This window comes from Podarcis filfolensis (assembly GCF_964270895.1).
Source record: "Podarcis filfolensis genome assembly, chromosome: 7".
NCBI classification, from domain to species: domain Eukaryota; kingdom Metazoa; phylum Chordata; class Lepidosauria; order Squamata; family Lacertidae; genus Podarcis; species Podarcis filfolensis.
The window spans coordinates 77,842,651-77,862,846 of record NC_139603.1 but is presented as its reverse complement, the minus strand read 5'-3'; the positions used below and the strand labels follow the sequence as shown (position 1 = coordinate 77,862,846).

The following is a 20,196-nucleotide window of genomic DNA, read 5'->3' as shown; positions in this document are numbered from 1 at the left end:
TGGTTATGTTATATGTATATGTTAAGTCTAATTACCTGAAATATTTTTAAACGCTTTTTTATTGAGTTAATGAAAATCTGAGGAAAAGATGTTGCACTTCATATTGCATTTTCCTTCGGGAAGCGTTTTTAAAAATACTATTTACAGTATTGCAGAAACTCCTTAGGAGGTTTGGCACTGCAGAGACGGGCCCCGGAGCGCCCACGGACCAGCGCGCGACCCTAAGGCGGCGCTAGAGAGGCAGCGAGAGAGCGGCTTAACCCTTCCCCGCCCGCTCTTTCCCCTCTTCGGCCAATCAGCGGCCGAGGCCCGGGCATTCTGCGCTCGTGACGCGCCTTCCCGGGGAAGCAAGGTTCCAAAGGCTCTGCGCCGAGGCTCGAGCCGCCGCTGGAGCGCGCGCCTGGGTGCAGCCTTGCCGCGGTGTGGGGAGCACGGCCAGGGGAGAGAAAGAGCCCGGTCGTCGTCGGAGGCAGGGAGGCTGGGTGGATTTTTATTTTTAATTTTTTTTGCAAGCCGAGGAATCGGCACGCGGCTAGGCATTTGGGGAGGGGAAGGGGGCTTTTCTTTGTTTTGATTCGCCAGCTGCCGCAGATTCCGACCTTTATTATTATTATTATTATTTGCGTTTCATCCAAAACGCAGCAGCAGCTCTGGTGCCTGCGAATACGAGCGCCGGTGTTCCCTTCCCTCTCTTTCTATTGATGCATTCAATGCAATAAATAGGCTTTTTTTTTTTTTAGGCGGGGTTGTTTAATTCTGAATTTCGCAGGGTTTTTGAACGGCGTTTACTTTTTTAAAAAAAAAGCAGATTTAGTGGTTTTCTTTAAAAAAAATTTCTTTTTGCATCCCCCCCCCCCCCGCAAAATCGGGTCTGCAGCTGTTCCAAGAGTACTTGCTTGCGAGGGAGGGGGTCTGTTGTCGGAGGCAGCTGAGTGAAGCCTCCTTTGCTGCAGCCGAGGCATTTTGCAAGCCGCCAGCTGCCCGGCGCTGGTTCTCTCCCCAGCCTCCATCGCGCAACCTACCTACTTGTTGTGTGGGGGGCATGAGCAAGAATGGAGAACGATGGACCTTGTTGCTATCTTTGTGTGCGGGGGATAGAGATGTCTTGATTTCGTCCAGCCGTGGGACTTTTTTCTCCAGGGCAGGGTTGCTATAGGCGCTGCAAGAGACAAACCGAATAACATTGGTGGTCAGCGTTAGAGAAAGCTCAGAAGCGAAAGAGAAGTGGCTCTGCTGCTTTTGAGATTGAAGTCTTTATTTTTTATTTTATTTTCAGAGAAATCTCTGATTTTGACTGCTCCCTCCTCGAAGGGTAGGAATTGAAATAAGCAGGGGTGGGTCGCGTGTGTGCGTTTTTATATTTTATTTTTTGGGGGCTTGCGAAACCGCAGCAGTTTCTTCGGCGTCCTCCTTGATCCGGGCGAGGAAAAAATGGAGGCTGTGATAGAAAAGGAATGTAGCGCGCTCGGAGGACTCTTCCAGACCACCATCAGTGACATGAAGGTAAGGGAACCTCGAGCATCGGGGGCGCAAGGTGCAGCCCCCCCCCCATAAAAGCCTCGCCACGTTTGACAAATCCCTCGTCCGAGCATTGCTGCTCCCTTGCATCGCATTCATTGCCACCTGCATTGAAAAGCAGGGGGGTTGTGGAAGGGGAGCTTGCCTCCGCGAGGACACCCCCTTCCATGCAGATGGAGGAGCCCTGCCTAGTACTGACAGCATCCCCCCCCCCTCCAAAAAACGAATTGCTGCTTGCTTTTACTATGGAGGCAGGAAAAAACGCTCTGCAAGACGCCGAGTTGTGCATTGCTAGCCTCCTTTTCTGAGATTTCCCAGAGTCCCCTGGGAATTCTTCTAATTAAGACGAAATGGAACCATTTAATTACAATAATAATGCTGGAAAAGAGAGGGAGCCTCGCGCTGTGCGGAGCCCCAAACTGCACAGCGGAAAACCTCCCCAAGGTGGGGTTCAAATGCCAATGGGGAGCATATGTGTATAGACTGTGATGATGATAAACTGGGACCATTAATGCTCCCTTTGTTGAGTTCTGCACCTTCTCTCCAGCGCTGCCTGTTTTGAAGGCCCAGGGGAGGTTATCAAGCAGATATGGTTCACAGAACACCATGGTTTGCTGTTATTTATCCCTTCTGCTTGGAAAAGGAGAAAGAGGGTTTTACCTTTGAATATTGGATGTTTGGGACAAACTGCAAAAAGGCCGTACCAGCTGAGTGTCTCTCTCCTAATCTCCCAGAGGCATGGAGCAGCTGTTGGGAAACAAGAAACAGTATCAGGTGGATCTTGGTGTGATCCATTAAATGAGGCCCGAAGTTCAATAAGGCAGCAGTTTTCTGTACTTGGTGTTTCATATAGCCGTTTTGTGTATATAACGCCAGGAGACTTTCTAACCGTCTTGTTATTTTTACACTAGTGGATACAAGATTCTTAGCAGGCTGGTAAAGAAATATGCTGCCTTCTGCCACGAGGGCTGGCAAAGGAGGATTATATCTTTCCTGTCTCTCCTCCGAGTCTGCTGCTTTTCCAGTGCTGGCCAGAGGGAAGGGGTTGTGTTTTCTTTGTACCACTAGCAAGCAATATTCTGTTTTTTTCTTGCAGCAAAGCTTATGGTCAAGATCTGTGTGTATAATATAAATTCCAAACTGGGAAGGGTTGTAACTCTGTTTTGAGTGTGCACGTTCCCTCTGGAAGGGGGCCCAGGTTCAATTCTCCACTTCACAGGATCTCTTGGGTAGGGTGGCTGGAATGGATCCCATGTCTGTCCCTTTGCAGAACTACTGCCTGCCAGAATTGACACTGCTGGGCTAGATGGGCACTTGGGGAGCAGCTCTGTAGCCAGATCTTCCGGAATAAGCAGTTTAGGATCCAGCAGATCTCTGGGTGAGCTGGGAGTGTCAGGTTATGCCATGCGAACTCTTTAACTATTATATCAGCCAATAGGCCCATGTGTCTCCCTCCTCGTGGTGGATCTGAAAAGGGGGCATTTTGGAGGGGGGGGGCTGCTCCGGGCAGGACCAGAGGGAGGACTTGGGCAGGATCCAACGCCTGCTCAGCTCAGTCATGTGGCCTGGCATGAGTTAACCCAACAACAGGGTGGTGTACCTCAAAACACTGTCTTAAAAGCTTGTCTTAACCTCTGCCGTGCTTAGGCCAGCCATAGCCCCACCAAGTTTGGACCTGGTTTAACTTCACTCCAGCTTAATTTACGCCAGCCTGCTTTATGTCCATGTTTGCACTTGTCCCATGCTTCCTAGGCGTGGATCCGAGAAGATATTCTCTTGCTCCACCGCATTCCACGGGAAAATGCGCCGTTTACCGCTGGATCGGAACAAGCGTAAATCAGGGGTTCTGCGGATTGACTTTCTTCCGATCCCAACAGCGGGTTTTCCCGGGGAATGCAGTGGGGCGAGAGGAAATACTCTTGGACCCATGCCTAGGAAGCCTAGGACCAGCGGATGAAGATGTGGGATAAGCAGGAGTGTGGATGAGAGTTCAGTAAGATTGTTTTGTGTATGTACCTGTGCATGATTGCGCCTGTTCAGTGGAATATGATGCTCATTTGGATGCACAAATCTCTGAGGCTTGAAGGATGGCTCACAACACTTTCTCCTCCAGTGTTTGAACCTCTGGTCTCTGTTGTTGTTGTTGACGCAAGTAATCTCTAGTCACTTAAGCCATGTTGGTGTCCATGTTGGTGGGCGAGGTTGTTCCTGGAGAAGATTGCAGCATTCTCTTTTCAGAGGAGGGCAGAACGTCTTTTTGAAATTCAGCCGGCGGTGGTGTTTTTGTGCGCTCTCAGATATATATGCGCAAGAGGCTTCGCTGGATCTTTCAATAGCATGCAATTTCCCCATCCCCTTCCCTCCAAAGAAATGGGGAAGGAAGAGTACTTAAATCTGAAAGACGTGAGATTTGGGGAGTGGTAGGAGGGCACGAGGAACTATCAAGGAAGGTTTGCTGACTGGCGACTTAAGCCAATGGGTTGGGTTGAGGCTTGCTCCTTTGTTTCTTAAAAAAATAATAATACAGTGGTACCTCGGGTTACATACGCTTCAGGTTACAAACTCCGCTAACCCAGAAATATTACCTCGGGTTAAGAACTTTGCTTCAGGATGAGAACAGAAATTGTGCAGCGGCAGCGGGAGGCCCCATTAGCCAAAGTGGTGCTTCAGGTTAAGAACAGTTTCAGGTTAAGAACAGACCTCCGGAACGAATTAAGTTCTTAACCTGAGGTACCACTGTATATTAAAAGTGAAGCTTGTTTAGATGTGGGTGTGTGGAGCGTTGTGCGTCAACTTTGTCATAATGAACTTTTTTGTGTTGTGATTGGGTCTTACTTTGCCGAGTCTCTCGGGAGGGAAGGAACAGGGGTCCGAAACAAAACCTGCAATCATTTTCATCAAGTCCACTTCAGCAGTGGGAATATTTTAGCAGATGTTTTCTTCCGCCAGATGGAATGTTGATGTGAATTGTTAGAAGCAGGGGCGGAGGGGGGGGCAGGCGGGTGGCCTCCATCCTTCAGTTCTCTCCAACAGGAAGCAGATAAACCTTGAAAAACTGCCGGGCTGATACCTGCAGCTGAAAGAGTGCTCATCTGGAACACACCAAAGCTTTATGGGTCTGGGCAAAGCTGTGGCTGTGTTTTAAAGGAAATGATCCTTCCTCTGGAGTAGTGGAAACAAGATTTTTTTATAGTGAACACTGCAGAGCAACATGGAGGAAAAAGGAGTGGGGAATCCATCAATTTTGCATTTTACCTAGTTCACTGAGCCAAAACTTTGCTGACAAATGCCAGAGGGAGGTGTGTTTTAAGCTGTTAACAGCAAACACAAAGAAGAGCGCCGTAGCATCTTAAAAGTCTAACAGATTTGTTGTGACTTATGCCTTTGTGGCTTGGACCTGGGGATTTGTCAATTTCATTTTCTTGGGATTTTTCCTTCCAGTAGCACCTTAATTTTCTTGGGAGTTCCTCATTTTTCACCTCTTCAGTTCTCCACATTAGCACATGTGTTTGCAGATATATATATTTTTAAGTCCTCATGAAAATGCACCAGCATTTTAGTGTGAATTTCTCCTGGTGTATGCAATTTGGCCGAATACACTTATTTTTGCAGAGCACTTTTCCCCAATACAGTGGTACCTCGGGTTACATACGCTTCAGGTTACATACGCTTCAGGTTACAGACTCCGCTAACCCAGAAATAGTGCTTCAGGTTAAGAACTTTGCTTCAGGATGAGAACAGAAATCGTGCTCCGGCGGCGCGGCGGCAGCAGGAGGCCCCATAGGCTAAAGTGGTGCTTCAGGTTAAGAACAGTTTCAGGTTAAGTACGGATTTCCGGAACAAATTAAGTACTTAACCTGAGGTACCACTGTATTATGCATTTTCTACGGTGTTTTCACTAACGTATACAGTTATAGGTACAATTTCCTCTCGCATTTGCATTTTTTGTACATTACTTGGCTGGAAACAGCATTGCAGAATTTGGAGAAGTGAGAATTTTGAAGATTGTGTTTCAGTTTCCTTGTTGTTCCAGAAAGTGCAAATTAGGTACGTTCATCATCACAAGCAAATTTAACCAGGTTTCTTCTGCATGCCTGGAGCCCACTTCATCAGATAACTGAACTTGTTTGACTCAACTTGCTGTATCCAAAGTCTGACCCCCTAGATGAAAGTTGCTGCTGTTAATCAATGCCAGTTTAAGCTGTAATCCTTTACATACATGAGAGTTAAGTGCTATTGAATTCAGTGGGGCTTCCTTCTAAGTAAATGTGTCACTAGACCGGGTTGATTTCACTTTTCATATAACAGCTTCTTTTTACAAAAACTTGAAAATAGGAGCATGTTTTGAACATGCATACAGATAGTCAGAGAGGGATGCGGGTGGCGTTGTGGGTTAAACCACAGAGCCTAGGACGTGGCAATCAGAAGGTCGGCGGTTCAAATCCCCGCAACGGGGTGAGCTCCCATTGCTCGGTCCCTGCTCCTGCCAACCTAGCAGTTCGAAAGCACATCAAAGTGCAAGTAGATAAATAGGTACCGCTCCGGCGGGAAGGTAAACGGCGTTTCCGTGTGCTGCTCTGGTTCGCCAGAAGCGGCTTAGTCATGCTGGCCGCATGACCCGGAAGCTGTATGCTGGCTCCCTCAGCCAGTAAAGCGAGATGAGCGCCGCAACCCCAGAGTCGGTCACGACTGGACCTAATGGTCAGGGGTCCCTTTACCTTTACAGATAGCCAACCAGGGTAGTTTAAGCAAAATTATACAAGTATCGCTAAGATTGCAGTCCTGTGTAGGCCAGAATAAACCCCATGAAAGTAGTGGGACTAAATATCCTCAAAAATAGTGGACTTAAAACACTTGGAAACTTTCATTGTGGAATGAAAGAAGCAAAAATGCATCCTACCCTAAGGGTCGAAGGAAGGCAACATAATCAAAAGATGCAGACTTTTATAAAAGTTTTCTTAAAAATCCAGCATATAAACATTTTGTCTTATCAGTAGATAACTGGAGGAGTAGAGTTTAACTTGTAAAAAAACACACCTGGGAAATATGCTTGAAATTGCTCTTGCAAATTCAACTTAAGGGAAGGTTTTAAAATCATTGCTATTGCTAGCACCCATGTAAATATTTCCGTGTTTAGCAGATGTCCTGGAGACCACGTGTTCCCGTTTTTATTTGCTGGCTTTTAAAGGAAGCTTAATTGGTTTTCTACACCCTTGGACTGTGTGTACTCCTTTTTCCTTTTGATTATCTGGATTGTGGGCCCCCATCCAAAGCCACAGCAAAGAGGTTTTCCTTCCCCCAAAGCACATCTACTTGGCTTGTTGTGTTCCTGCAGTGGGGGAGCAGGGGCGCTGTAGAGACATATGGGGCGTAGTTCTAAACATGTTAAGAGAGTTTTGGTTTTGTGGGGACGAAGTTCCGGATGACGAATTTAGAAACCCCCAAATGAGTTACAGGATTACACGCCTCAGGTGTTGGCCGTGGGTGTATCTCTGACTTCTGGTTCAGCTGCAGGCTTTGAAGCAAGGGCAAATCCTATTGAGCAGCTCGTCCCTTTTTTCCACGGTTCTTGGACACGGTTTTCAAATTGCTCCGGTTTATCCGCCACCTGTTTGCTTCTTGGGAAATAATGGACAACTTTGCCTTTGTGCAATCGACGTTTCCAGGGCTTTGGGCAACCCATGTGTCAAGAGAGTCCTGAACAGCTTGAAATGCCCATTTGTTGCAATGGCATGTTAAGTCCGGGACATTAAGGATCTCAAGATCCTAAAAAAAAAAGGGGGGGTTGACGTTGTTAACCTGTCACTCCCAAATCGGAACATTGATTTGCTAATCTCAGAAAACCCCTTGTGTTTTCCCAGATGCCACGGCCCACCAGCTGTCCAGAGCATCGGCCTTCTGTGGCTGCTTTTGACGCTAAATCTTAAACGTCACCAAATTGCAATTTCAGACATAAGCTAGGGTGGTGGTGGGTCTGCGTTCTGCACCTTAATTCCCTCCTCCCCTGAAATAGCGACATCTGTTGTTCTGTGTGCAGGTGTGATATTAAAAGGGGGGGGGAGAGAGACAAAACCAAGGAGCCCCCCCCCAAAGCCTTTCCCGGTCTGGTTCCCGTCTGCTGTTTTGGACTACAACTCCCATCAGCCCCCGTCAGTGTTAGCTGGGGCTGATAGGAGTTGTAGTCCAGAACGGCAGAAGGGAACCAGCCCGCCTTCAAACAAAGTCCAGAAGCCGTAGTTCTCCTTTTAATGGGCTCGGTATGATTTAAATGCAGTAGTCCTGTTCATTTTAAATTACAGTGGTACCTCGGGTTACATACGCTTCAGGTTACAGACTCCTCTAACCCAGATATAGTACCTCGGGTTAAGAACTTTGCTTCAGGATGAGAACAGAAATCGTGCTCCAGCGGCAGCAGGAGGCCCCATTAGCTAAAGTGGTGCTTCAGGTTAAGAACAGTTTCAGGTTAAGAACAGACCTCCAGAACGAATTAAGTACTTAACCCGAGGTACCACTGTGGATACAAACGGGATCCGTTCCGGAGCCCCGTTCACGTCCAGAAGCAAACGTAACTAGTAACTAGTGACGGCCCGTCTGCGTGTGCGTCGCTTTTCCCAGCTTTTGTGCATGCGCGTGACATCATTTTGAGCGTCTGCTCATGCACGAGCAGCAAAACCCGGAAGTAATAATGCGCTCCGTTACTTCGGGGTTGCTGCAGAGTGCAACTCGAACGCGCTCAACATGAAGCATATTCAACTCAAGGTATGATCGTAGAGGTTAGCTGTTTTTTCCTGGGGAGTCGTGATGGCTGCGCATTTTCCTAGGCTCCAGGGCAGCTTTTTTTTACTTCATTTATTTCATAAACATTTCTATACTGCTTGATTGTTTCAAAAAAACAACAACACCTCAAAGCGCACCATTGGATACCAGTTTTTGGGGAACAAGAGCAGGAGAGGGGCTGTTGTCCTAATGCCAAAATTCCTTTCCCAGAGGAATTTTGTTGTGGAATTGGAATGCTGCGCTAGATAAGACCTTTCTTCTGATCCAGCAGGGCTCTTTTACATGTTCTTCTGCTTAATAATAATAATAATAATAGAAGAAATGGTAGAAGTTCCTGGAGAATCCCAGCCCACAGGAAGCGAAGTTTTGGTAGATTGCGTCAAGGGTGGCGCATGACTGACGGATGTCCGTCAGGCTCCCTGGTGGGTCCATGCACAGGGAGTTGTGTGTGTGTGTGTGTGTGCTTATTTGTGAAATGGAGCAAAGAACTGCTCCTTTTTTTTTTTTTTTGCAAAGTTGACATTGGCTCCGAGTAAGGAAAGCCCGTCATTTGCAAAAATCACTGAACAGGGGAAGTTAGCTACTTGATGTGCTGTAACAATCCTTTTGTTTAGTAGGCGTTTTCCTTTCTCCCAAAGGATGTTTAAAGCTGAAGGTGTGGCTGCTAATCCAGGATAAGGCTCTGATAAGCATAGGTTTGCGAGCGTATTTTGTAAGGATGAATGAGCGAGGCAGAGAAACCCACACTCCGCTTAATTGTGTGTGGGCGAAAGAGCAGTTAAAAAGTGTGTTGGCAACATGTCATTTGCTTAAAACGATTTTGGGGGAGGACCCCAGAATTATAGTAGTGTCCTGAGTATTTGTGGCTTAATTGTTGTTGTTTAGTCGCTTAGTCGTGTCCGACTCTTCGTGACCCCATGGACCAGAGCACGCCAGGCACTCCTATCTTCCACTGCCTCCCGCAGTTTGGTCAAACTCATGCTGGTAGCTTCGAGAACACTGTCCAACCATCTCGTCCTCTGTCGTCCCCTTCTCCTTGTGCCCTCCATCTTTCCCAACTTCAGGGTCTTTTCCAGGGAGTCTTCTCTTCTCAGGAGGTGGCCAAAATATTGGAGCCTCAGCTTCAGGATCTGTCCTTCCAGTGAGCACTCAGGGCTGATTTCCTTCAGAATGGATAGGTTTGATCTTCTTGCAGTCCATGGAACTCTCAAGAATCTCCTCCAGCACCATAATTCAAAAAGGTACAGTATTTAAGAGTGAGTATTAAGCCACAGTTTTGAATTTTGAATTGTGGCTTAATACTCGCTCTTAAATACTGTGGTACCTCGGAAGTCGAACGGAATCCGTTCTGGAACTCTGTTCGACTTCTAAAAGTTCGGAAACCAAGGCACAGGTTCTGCAGCCAATTGAAAGCCGCGGCAGCTGCTTTGGACGTTTGGGTTCCAAAGAATGTTTGCAAACTGGAACACTCACTTCCGGGTTTGCGGCGTTCGGGTGCCAAAATGTTTGACTTGCAAGGCGTTTGGAATCCAAGGTGCAACTGTATTGTGTTCCTATCTAAAGATGCTTGCAATTCTGGTGCATGTAGCTAGACCATATGGCCATTGAGAGGGGAGTGGGCCAGTAACAATGGAAGTGTGTTCCTTCCAAGGTTGGAGAGTTACAGCACCTGCTGTGGCTGTAGAGACCAATATGGGAGAGAGACATGTTTTGTTGCAGCTGGGGCAAATGAAGGCATCCGGAGTTGGCCACAGGTGAATCTTGTGCCAGAATTGGAACCTTTCAACCTTGATGAGTGGGTTTTTGTTTTCTTTGTACTGTACTGCTAACCGGCCTTTGCCCATGCTGGTTGCAATGGTATGGAGCCTCTCTGGGTTAGACCACCTCTTGCCAGTGAGCAGTGGAATGTGAATCTTGCTCTTAGGTTGTCTCTGATCATTGAAAGTTTTCACGAATACTAAGTGGAACTAGAGCAAGTATTCTGCATGTGTATTTATCCACTCTGCAGTTCCTTCCTCCCCCCCCCCATCTTTCTCTCTCTCCCTTCCACACACTTTTTACGTAGAAGATATTTTTGCCAGCGCATTGTGTTGAGCCAAAATACAGCTGATTGTTCACTTGTTTGAAGACCAACTGGTCGTCTTTGCTCTGCTGTTCTTTGCCATTACAAACAGCTGCACTGTGTTCCTTCTCTGGACTTGCAAAGAGGGGAGGTGGGGGAAGAAAGAAAGAAAGAAAGAAAGACCCCTCCTGATTTTTATCCTCTGATCTTGAGTGTTGATCTTGGAAACAATCAACTCAGCAGCTGTCAGCACATTGGGGTTTCTTTAAACCTATGGCAGGACTGTGTAAATGGGTAGCTATTTTTAGATTTTAAAGCAGTTGCTCTGAAAGTGGGAGGCAGGCTCCCTAAGGAGGGGGAGACGGCTTCTAGGGGCTGATCTCCACCCCCCCATCCCTTCACACACACTTATTGGCCATTTGCTTGATCCAGGAGTGTTACCTTGTGTTCATCCTTAGAGGTATGGACCAGCGAGACAGCTGTTGGGGAACTTTTTACCCCTCCTTAAAGTTTTTGCTCTGATACCTTTTGAAGGTAATGCTTAAAAGAATATGTCACCATGCTCCAGTCTCTGAGACAAGTTCACAAAATCCTTTTGCTACCTGGCACATGAATTGAGCTGTGAGATGCTGATGATCTGCAAAAGGGACAAAGGGAACAGGAAAGGCAGAGAACACAATAATCCGCAAGTTTTCCCTGCTGGTTACCTGGAGGTCACCTTGACTGCAAGGAAAGTGGTTAACTGCAAGCCATTTTTGTTTTATTTTTCTCAACCAATGGCTTGCTGAGTCTCCCACTGAATCTCTCTCTTCCAGGTCTCTCTCCTATCTGCTGCTGTTGTAGTACCTGCAGTTTTCCCTTTAGCTGACCATGTCTGCTACTGCCCTGTTTCCAACCAACCTGTTTTCTTATGATGAAGCAGCTCTGTGAATCTCCTCCCAGTAACCAGGTGTGTCCCCAACTGAGCTTACATGTGCCCAGCCACCCAAGTGCTGCTTTTTGATGGGACTTGTCATCCAAAACAGTTGGAGGCTGCCAGGGTCCCATCTGCACTATATGTTTACAATATACGATAACTTTATTGTCATTGTCCCATGCAGAACAATGAAATTGAAAAACTACATAAAACATTCCAAAACCCCTAAAAACTCTGAAACCCCATTTTAAAATACACTATACTATAGAGACGCCGTAGGCTGCGTTTAGAACCAGAATTGCATTTGCGTAGAAGCTGTTTCTCAGGCGGCTAGTCCTGGCCTTTATAACCCTATACCTTCTTCCAGAAGGCAGAAGCTGAAAGAGATCATTTCCGGGGTGCGTACTATCCTGCGCTATCTCTGCCGCTTTCTTATCGTACCTGACAGCATAGATACTGCTCTAAACATCTATGGCTTCTCCCAAAGAATGCTGGGAAGTGTAGTTCGCTAACCAGTACAGTCATACCTCGAGTTGAATGTGCTTTGGGTTGAGCGTGTTACTTCTGGGTTTTGCTGCTCGCGCATGTGCAGACGCTCAAAATTACGTCATGCGCAGAAGCAGCGAAATGCGACCCGCGCATGCACAGACGCGACGGCGCGTCTTGCATTCTCTTTGGGATGCGAATGGGGCTCCGGAATGGATCCCATTCACATCCCGAGGTGGTACTGTATTTCTGTCAAAGAACCAGACTACCAGAGTTGGGTTAACAGTCAGTCTCTCTTCCCAAGGAATTACGGGAATTCTAGCTCTGTGAGGGGAATCAGGGCCTCCTAACAATTTTCAGCACCCTTAGCAAACCACAGTTCCCAGGATTCTTTGCAGGAGACTGGCATGAGCATGCTTTAACTGTACGGTGCAGATTGGACCCCGACTGGGCAAAGACTGCTGTGAAATGAGGGTGGAAGCCTTCTGCATCCCTGGAGCTGAGCTGTTGAGTTTGCGCAATATGGCTCGGCTCCTAGAACCAGCCACCCCTCAAGATAGCTTCATTGCAAGGGTCATGCAAGGCAGCACTATGGGGAGGTGGTGTAAAAGGGAGGAGCAAATGAGCAGTTTACCCGTTGCTTAGTAGCTGTGTGCAAGAGTCTGACAGCAGACCTATGAAGCTGCCTTAGACCATTAGACATCGTCAGTATAGGACCTCCCTACTGCAGACTTGCAGGAGCAGACCCTGGTCTCATTCTTGGCCCTGAAATCCTTTTAACTTTGAGATTTTGGGGGTTGCCTGCAGCTTTCCTTAGGTGGCACATGTGCTGTGGGCCCTTGCATTTGCCACATGCTTATGCTCAGTGTCGTGAGAGCACATGGCATCAGAACTTGGGAGCTGTGGCGAGTGGCAGGTGTGCAGCAGATCAAGGGGTGGTCTGGCACGCCCAACAATGAGAACCCAGAGCACGCATGACACAGGCTTGGAAAGTCACATTGTCATTCGGGAGCCTGTTTGGGCAGTGCTGTTTTAAAAGCTTCCCCCTCTTTCCAGTCAGGCGTGATGCCACAGGTATCGCAGAAAGGTTTTGCGTCGTCGTAGCTCAGCAGGAAATTTGTGCTTCGCCGCGGAACAACATTACCAGCTGAGTCAGTGTTTAAGGACGAAATGTGTGTATAATTGTGCACTGAATACCATTTAATACAGAACATGCGTTCTTCAGTTCGCTCATTCTTCAACTCATTTCTTAGGACGTGGTGCTTTGGAGTAATAAAACCAACAGTGCAAAATAGGCTTGTGTATATAAAAAAAATTCCTATCTGTTAATTGCAAGTTGGCTGTTGCAAAACGATAGAAACATTTTGGGCATTTGACCAGTTGGAAAAGTGAACTGAGCGTTCAGATATTAATGAAATAATGGTCTAGCCATTTTAAAGTATTCACTTTATTGCTAGAACCACCCAGGATGTTGGCTTTCCTTGACTTTCCATTATTTAGGCTGCAGTCCTGTGCACACATATCGGGGGTGTAAGTTGCATTGAACACAGCAAGGTTTACTTCTGAGTTAATTATGTATAGAATTGCACCATTAGTGTCTTGCTCACAGCAGTATTCGGGTTTTTAAAATACCTCCGACTGTTTCTTTATGTTATTTCCACAGCCATTCCTTTTCTAGACCCGTCTAATCCCAACAGGAGCTTCACAGAGCAGACAACCAGATTACAGGGCAGAGAACTTCCTGGTTCCTGCCGCCAACAAGGAATTGGGCGCTCCTAGGACATGGCTGTCACAACTGATGTCTGCTTTGTGTTCATGTTCTATGGTCGCCTTCCATTAGAGCAGGTGTCTGGTGGGACAGGAGAGCTTTGCTGTGCTCCAAACTCCTTGCTAGCAAACGACACCACCATGAGTTAAAAGCAGTAAGCGGACACCTGCCTAGTGACTTTCTTGGGTGCAATGGAACATCTGTCGATTCACTGATGGCCAGTTAACCAAAGTAGTGAATGCAACTATCTTTTGGTCCACGTAAACTTGCCTTCAACTTGCCACTTGGAACCTGTACTTTGGGTCACTTGAGTGGTTGTCCCCACGACTGCTGCACTCGAAGAGTCTTCTCTTGGACATATGAGGGTTCCATGTGAGATTTGAGTCTCAAAGAAGGTCACAAGCAGTTCCTCCAGAGCCACAGCCCAGTGTAAAATGTAAAGGGACCCCTGACTATTAGGTTCAGTCGTGGTTGACTCTGGGGTTGCAGCGCTCATCTCGCTTTATCGGCCGAGGGAGCCGGCGTACAGCTTCCGGGTCATGTGGCCAGCATGACTAAGCCGCTTCTGGCGAACCAGAGCAGCGCACGGAAACGCCATTTGCCTTCCTGCCGGAGCGGTACCTATTTATCTACTTGCACTCTGACATGCTTTCAAACTGCTAGGTTGGCAGGAGCAGGGACTGAGCAACGGGAGCTCACCCCGTTGCGGGGATTCGAACCGCCGACCTTCTGATCGGTAAGTCCTAGGCTCTGTGGTTTAACCCACAGCGCCACCCACGTCCCTTACAACCCAGTGTACAGCCCACTTAGTATGCAGAAGGTCCTAAGTTCAATTGCTGGTGTCTCCAGGTTGGGCTGGGTCTCTGCCTGACACCTTGGAGAGCTTTTCCCTGCCAGAGTAGTCATTTCTGAGCTAGGTGGATCATTGGTCTGACTCAGCTTAACGCAGTTCCTTGTGTTCTTTTTTCAGGGTAATTTTTAGGTGATGTACTCTTCCCTGAGATTGTCCCAGTTGGCTGTGGTATCTTTATTTACACCCAACCTTTATTCCAACATGGAACTCATGGTGGTATACGCCAGGCGGTTTCTTACCTAGACACTGACTAAACTCACACTTGCGTAGCTTCAGCAAGGTAGCTCCATTGTATATCCCTCAGACCATGGCTTACGCCGTCCATTAGCAAGGTTAAGTGGAAAGGATTCAGCTTGGATTTTCTGAAAACAGGTGTTTGATGAGTATAGTTGGGGTTGGGGCATCAGAAATGATTTTCTCATAGCTCTTGCATCCAGCAGAACCTAGGTACAGTGGTACCTCGGGTTAAGTACTTAATTCGTTCCGGAGGTCCATTCTTAACCTGAAACGGTTCTTAACCTGAAGCACCACTTTAGCTAATGGGGCCTCCTGCTGCTGCCGCGCCGCCAGAGCACGATTTCTGTTCTCATCCTGAAGCAAAGTTCTTAACCCGAGGTACTGTTTCTGGGTTAGCGGAGTCTGTAACCTGGAGTGTATGTAACCTGAAGCGTATGTAACCCAAGGTATAATGTACTTGAGCTGAAATTCAAATTTATTTCAGGCACCCAACCCTGTGCATGTTTACTCAGAAGCAACTGTGCTCTGTGGGGCTTATTCCGAACATTAAGAATACAGCTTAAATTTAGGATATGAATCTTTCTCAAATTACTCTCTCTGTGTTTTCAGCTCTGGTATCTCCCTGGAAAAGGCAGATGCGATTTTCGCTCTGAACTGCTCATTCGAGAGAAAGGAACATAGTGTTTTGCAAGGGTTGTGGGTTGTGTGCTCAGAGCTGCAGATCTTTCTACAGATTGGGCAGGGGAACGCTGTGGGGTTTGCCCTTTGTAGCTGCGGACCTCTGGCTTGCCAACTGGCCTTTCCTCTTATCGACTGAAATGTTTGTGCAACAGATGTCACTCTGGTTCAGTGAACCATCCTGTTGGCCACTGGAGCGGAGCATACCCTGACATGTCACTGGTCAAGGTTCCTTCTTAGGACATCATTCAGGTTATGCAGCCGATGGGCCCATGAGTTTCAGTTTTGTGCAGCAGAATTTCGAATCTGAAATTCTGGATAATACAGCTGGAAACTGAATCCTAGAAGTTTTGCTGCAAATAACAAATGAATGCCCCAAAAGGGCATGTGCGAAGAGTGAGGATGGTACAAAGAGAAGCATTGCTAATTAGCCAGATCTTAACGATCTAGGCTTGTGCCATTTGGTTACTTGCCTGACTTGGAGGATGCAAAGTCAAAAAATAAATAAACTCACTGGATTTGATCACATGCATGCTAGTGAAGACCTTGTATGCTGTAGTGCATATGGGTGTGAATGGAACCACATGCGCTTCTTAAAAGGGGGTTCATGGCCATAAATGGTGCTGTTTTGCAGGATGCACATTCGTTGAGATGATATGAATATGTTGATATTGCAGCTGCTGCAGAGAGTTAGCTAGCTGAGGGTGGAGTCTCAGTCTCTTTCCTCCTTCAGTTGTGTACCACCTGCTAGCTTTGCTGCGAGGGTGTGATGCTCTGTCGACAGCCCAATGGGACAGAGGAGTCTTAGTAGACCACAGGCTTAACACAAGTCCACAGTGTGATACGGCAGCTAATAAAAGCTAATGCTATTCTAGGCTGCATCAGCAGAAGTATAGTGTCCCGAGTAATAGTCCCACTGTGTTCCGCCTTGGTCAAACCACACCTGGAATACTGTGTCCTGTTCTGGACCCAACAATTTAAGAAGGGTATTAAAAAGCTTTGTGTGCAGAGGAAGGCAACCAAGATAAGGAGACCAAAGGGTTGGAAACCAAGTCTTATTTGGGTTGGGTGTTGGGTATGTTTAACCTGGAGAAGAGGAGTTATGATAGCCATCTTCAAATATCGCTTGGAAGATGGAGCAAGCTTGTTTTCTCCTGCTCCAGAGGCTCGGACCCCGAACCAATGGCTCCAAGTTATAAGTAAGGAGATTCCGCCTGAACATCAGGAAGAACTTATGGATAGTAAGAGCTGTTCGACAGTGGAATGGTCTCCCTTGGGAGGTTGTGGACTCTCCTTCTCTGGAGGTTTTTAAGCAGAGGTTGGATGGCCATCAGTCATGGATGCTTTAGTTGAGATGACAGCATTGCTGGGGATTGGGGTGAAAGACACTTGGGGTCCCTTCCAACTTTTAAGATTCTATGAACTCTGTATGGGCCCTGTGTTTGTGTGTGTATATGTATCTGTAAGGGAGGGACATAAAAAACTTTGTTCAATGAAGGTAACCAGATAGACAGGAAATCTGAGGATGACTGAATGAATTGCTGTTTTGTTTGGTGCTATGTTATAAGAGGTGGGGTAGAGGCTGGGAGGGAAGTCTCTCACGACTTGCATACTTCATTGGCATTGCAAAATCATCAAGAGTTGACAGATCTCTTGCTGAGCCTGGAGCTTTCTTGGACCAGTTTCAGGATCACCTAAATGTGATTGGTCTTTGACAAAATGGTGTCAGTTTTAATAGGTCCCCGGGCTGGTGTCTCTTGGGAAGTGTGGAGTGATGCAGATTGCCCCAGAGCACTCTATAAGAGGTTTACAAAAAGAAAGAAACAATAAAATTATTAGTCTGAAAAAACCCAGGGGAAAACAAGTATTAAAAACATTCAGCAATACTAAAGGTAAGCTAAAATAGGCTAAAAAAACCAGATAAAAATGCAATTTGGCATTCTGCGTGTTTCGGTAGGCTGTGAGGCAGTGTGGTGTAGTGGTTAGATTGTCGGACTGGGACCTGGGAGAACAGGGTTCAAATCCCCACTGATTCATGAAGCCCACTGGGTGACCTTGGAGTCAGTCACCATCTCTTGGCCTACAGCCTATCTCACAGGGTTCTTGTGAGGATAAAGCGTGGAGGTGGTAAAGGGTCCATTCCACCTTGCACTCCTTGGAGGAAAGGTGCGAAGTAAATGTAATAATAAAAATATAATAATGGTGGCAGGGAGTTTTGAATTGTGGATGCTGCCTGTCACACTAAAAGAGAGATTTTTTTTTTTAAAGTGCAGAATGAGTGTTAAACCATGCCAGTTCCACATACCAAAGTTGTATTGTATTGGGTAAGGCAATCTTTCAAATTAACTGGTTGATAATCCCATACAGGCCTCTTTCTTTACGTAAAAGACTGTACTAAGGGTCCTTTCCATACGGTTTTCAAACTTGGAGTTGACATTCTCACCAGTAGACTAATGGTTTGTGAACTTCATTTAGTGCAAAGGTGACAAAAGCACAGCTTCAGCTAGCCAAAATTAAATCAAATATTGGGACACACTGCTGCTGGGGCAGTTTGTGCAGTCACAGCGAGTACCAGAAAGCAGCGTCTGTGTGCTCTTGACAAAATGAGCACATTTAATTCCGACTTAAATTGACATGTCCGTACAGGGTAGTGTTCAGCTGCTGCACCCCATCAGTGCAGAGATCTCTGCTTGCGCAGTACAAATTTCCCCTCTCTTCCTTCCCCACCCTGTGCGTATCCCACACCCTCTGCGAATCTGCTCCAGGGGGTTGGGAGAACCCCCAAAAACAGGGGGGGGGGCACATGGCATGAGGAGAAGGGAAGAGTGTTCCATTGCATAAGTGGGAAATACTTGCGCCGATGCAATGAGAGACTTGGTGCTATGTTGAAACCCACCATATCAGCCTCCCATCTTAAAATACTCTTTCTCAGGCAGGTGGACTAAGGCTTTAGCCTACACACTCCTTACCTGGGAGCAAATCCTGTTGAACTGAAATGGGGGTTGCATATGAGTAGACACTTTCTGGTGGTGAGAGCTCTTTGAATTGTGGAACGGACTCCCTTGGTCAGCTCTCCTTCCGGGGGCGGGGCGGGGCGGGGTTGAAGCAGAGGTTGGATGGACACCTGTCAGAGATACTTTAGTTGAGATTCCTGCATTGCATGGGGTTGTTGATCCTTGCGGTCCCTTCCAACTCCACATTTCTGTGCACACGATTGCACTGTAACGCATCTTCAGAGCAGCAGCCGGGTTTTGTTTTTACATTTCAAAGTACAGTCATACCTCGGGTTACAGACACTTCGGGTTGCGTGATTTCGGGTTGCGCACCGCGCTGAACCCGGAAGTACCGGAACGGGTTACTACTGGGCTTCGGCACATGTGCAGAAGCACCAAATTGCACTTTGCGCACGCGCAGAAGTGCCGAATCGCGACCCACGCGTGTGCCTCCCACACGGATCACGTTCACAACTTGAACGTCCACTGTATCTAATACTTCGCTTTCCTACAAAATATTGGCTCCCGAAGCAGCTTAAAAGTACCAGTGGCCTGTGTTGCACCCAGCGGTGGGCAGGCGGAGAGAGAATCCTACCTGCCTCTTACTCTGCCTTTCTCAGCGATGGCAAAAGGGATTAAAAAAAATAAGAATTATTATTGCATGATATGCTCAGTCTGGGTTGCCTTGCGTTTGGCAGTGTGATTTCCCCCAGCTGAGATGGATCACGTCATCGGCAGTAGCCCTGCATTTGAGTGCATGCATGAGAGCATTTGATGATATATCTCTGGGATTTGAATGAGTCTTTTGCCTGTGCACGCACGGCTCCCTTTGTGCGAGTCAGCAAGCCAACCAGGAAGTCTTCAGGTAACTCTAGTTCCTGTTCCATCCAAACCAGGAAGCTATGGTTAGCAGGCTTTGCAAGAAGCCAGGGTAGTGTTCCTAAGCCATTCATCATATTTTTTTTGCAGTTCAGTTCTCTTTCGTCCAAAGTTTACGGAAGACTTCCTGGTGGATTTGCCAAAGACTGGTTTATACCTCTGCTCATTAAGCAGGGAGCAGTTAATCTGTGTGTATGATGCTGCCACAGCGGTGGGCAATGTGCGGCCCTCTACATAAGTTTACGCGGCCCTTGGCTTCTTTGGCCCCGCCAATTTTGGATCCTGGCCCTGCCCTCGACTGGCTTCAACCTTGGCCTGTGGTTAGCTGAGGCTGAATAGGCCTGGATAGGTTGGGGGCCTGGGGAATCACCTCATGTAGGCCGCCTTGGGTTCCATGATGGAAGAAAGGAAACGAATAAAGCGAAATAGCTGCGGCCTTCAACAAATTACCCTCGAGAGAAGGTGGCCCTAAACCGAAAATCTCCCCCCTGTCCTGAACTATATAGCCAATGTTATGAAAATCTTGGCCTATACAAATGGACTGAAACCACTGTATTGCCCTTTGTATGTACAGTGGTACCTCTGGTTGTGAACGGGATCCGTTCCGGAGCCCCATTCGCATCCCGAACAGAACGCAAGACGCGCCATCGCATCTGTGCGTGCGCGGGTCACGTTTCGCCGCTTCTGCACATGCGCGTGACGTCATTTTGCATGTCTGCGCATGTGCGAGTGGCGAAACCCGGAAGTAACCCTTTCCGGTACTTCCGGGTCATCGCGGGACGCAACCTGAAGAAATGTAACATGAAGCAAACGTAACATGAGGTATTTGAGCTCTCTCGTGGAAAATTCCATGGCTGAAATGATTCCTGTTAATCAGTAACTGTTATTTATGTTGTTGAGAAATCGGCTACTTTTCCATTCCAGCCAGTTAAGAGTTTTTTATGCTGCTTGGAAGTTTTTATTTAAAAAACTGCCATCACCTGGTGCAATGTGGGCCGCCATTGGCGACTTATATCTCCCGTTTGACCA

At 47.2% G+C, this 20,196-nt stretch overlaps 1 protein-coding gene across 27 annotated transcripts in view; it reads left to right on the top strand.

Annotated features, from left to right (window-relative positions):
• Positions 1-325: 325 nt before the first annotated feature.
• MTSS1 (MTSS I-BAR domain containing 1) overlaps positions 326-20,196 on the top strand; it is a 154,013-nt gene continuing 134,142 nt past the window's right edge. For 6 of the 27 annotated variants that reach the window (XM_083621981.1, XM_083622001.1, XM_083621989.1 and 3 more), the window contains exon 1: positions 354-1,503. In XM_083621981.1, coding sequence (XP_083478107.1) covers positions 1,432-1,503 — 72 coding nt within the window. In that variant the 5' untranslated portion in view covers positions 354-1,431. Of the gene's footprint in view, positions 1,504-20,196 lie in introns of all 27 variants that reach the window. The other 21 variants (XM_083621982.1, XM_083622003.1, XM_083621992.1 and 18 more) reach the window with 9 other exon arrangements.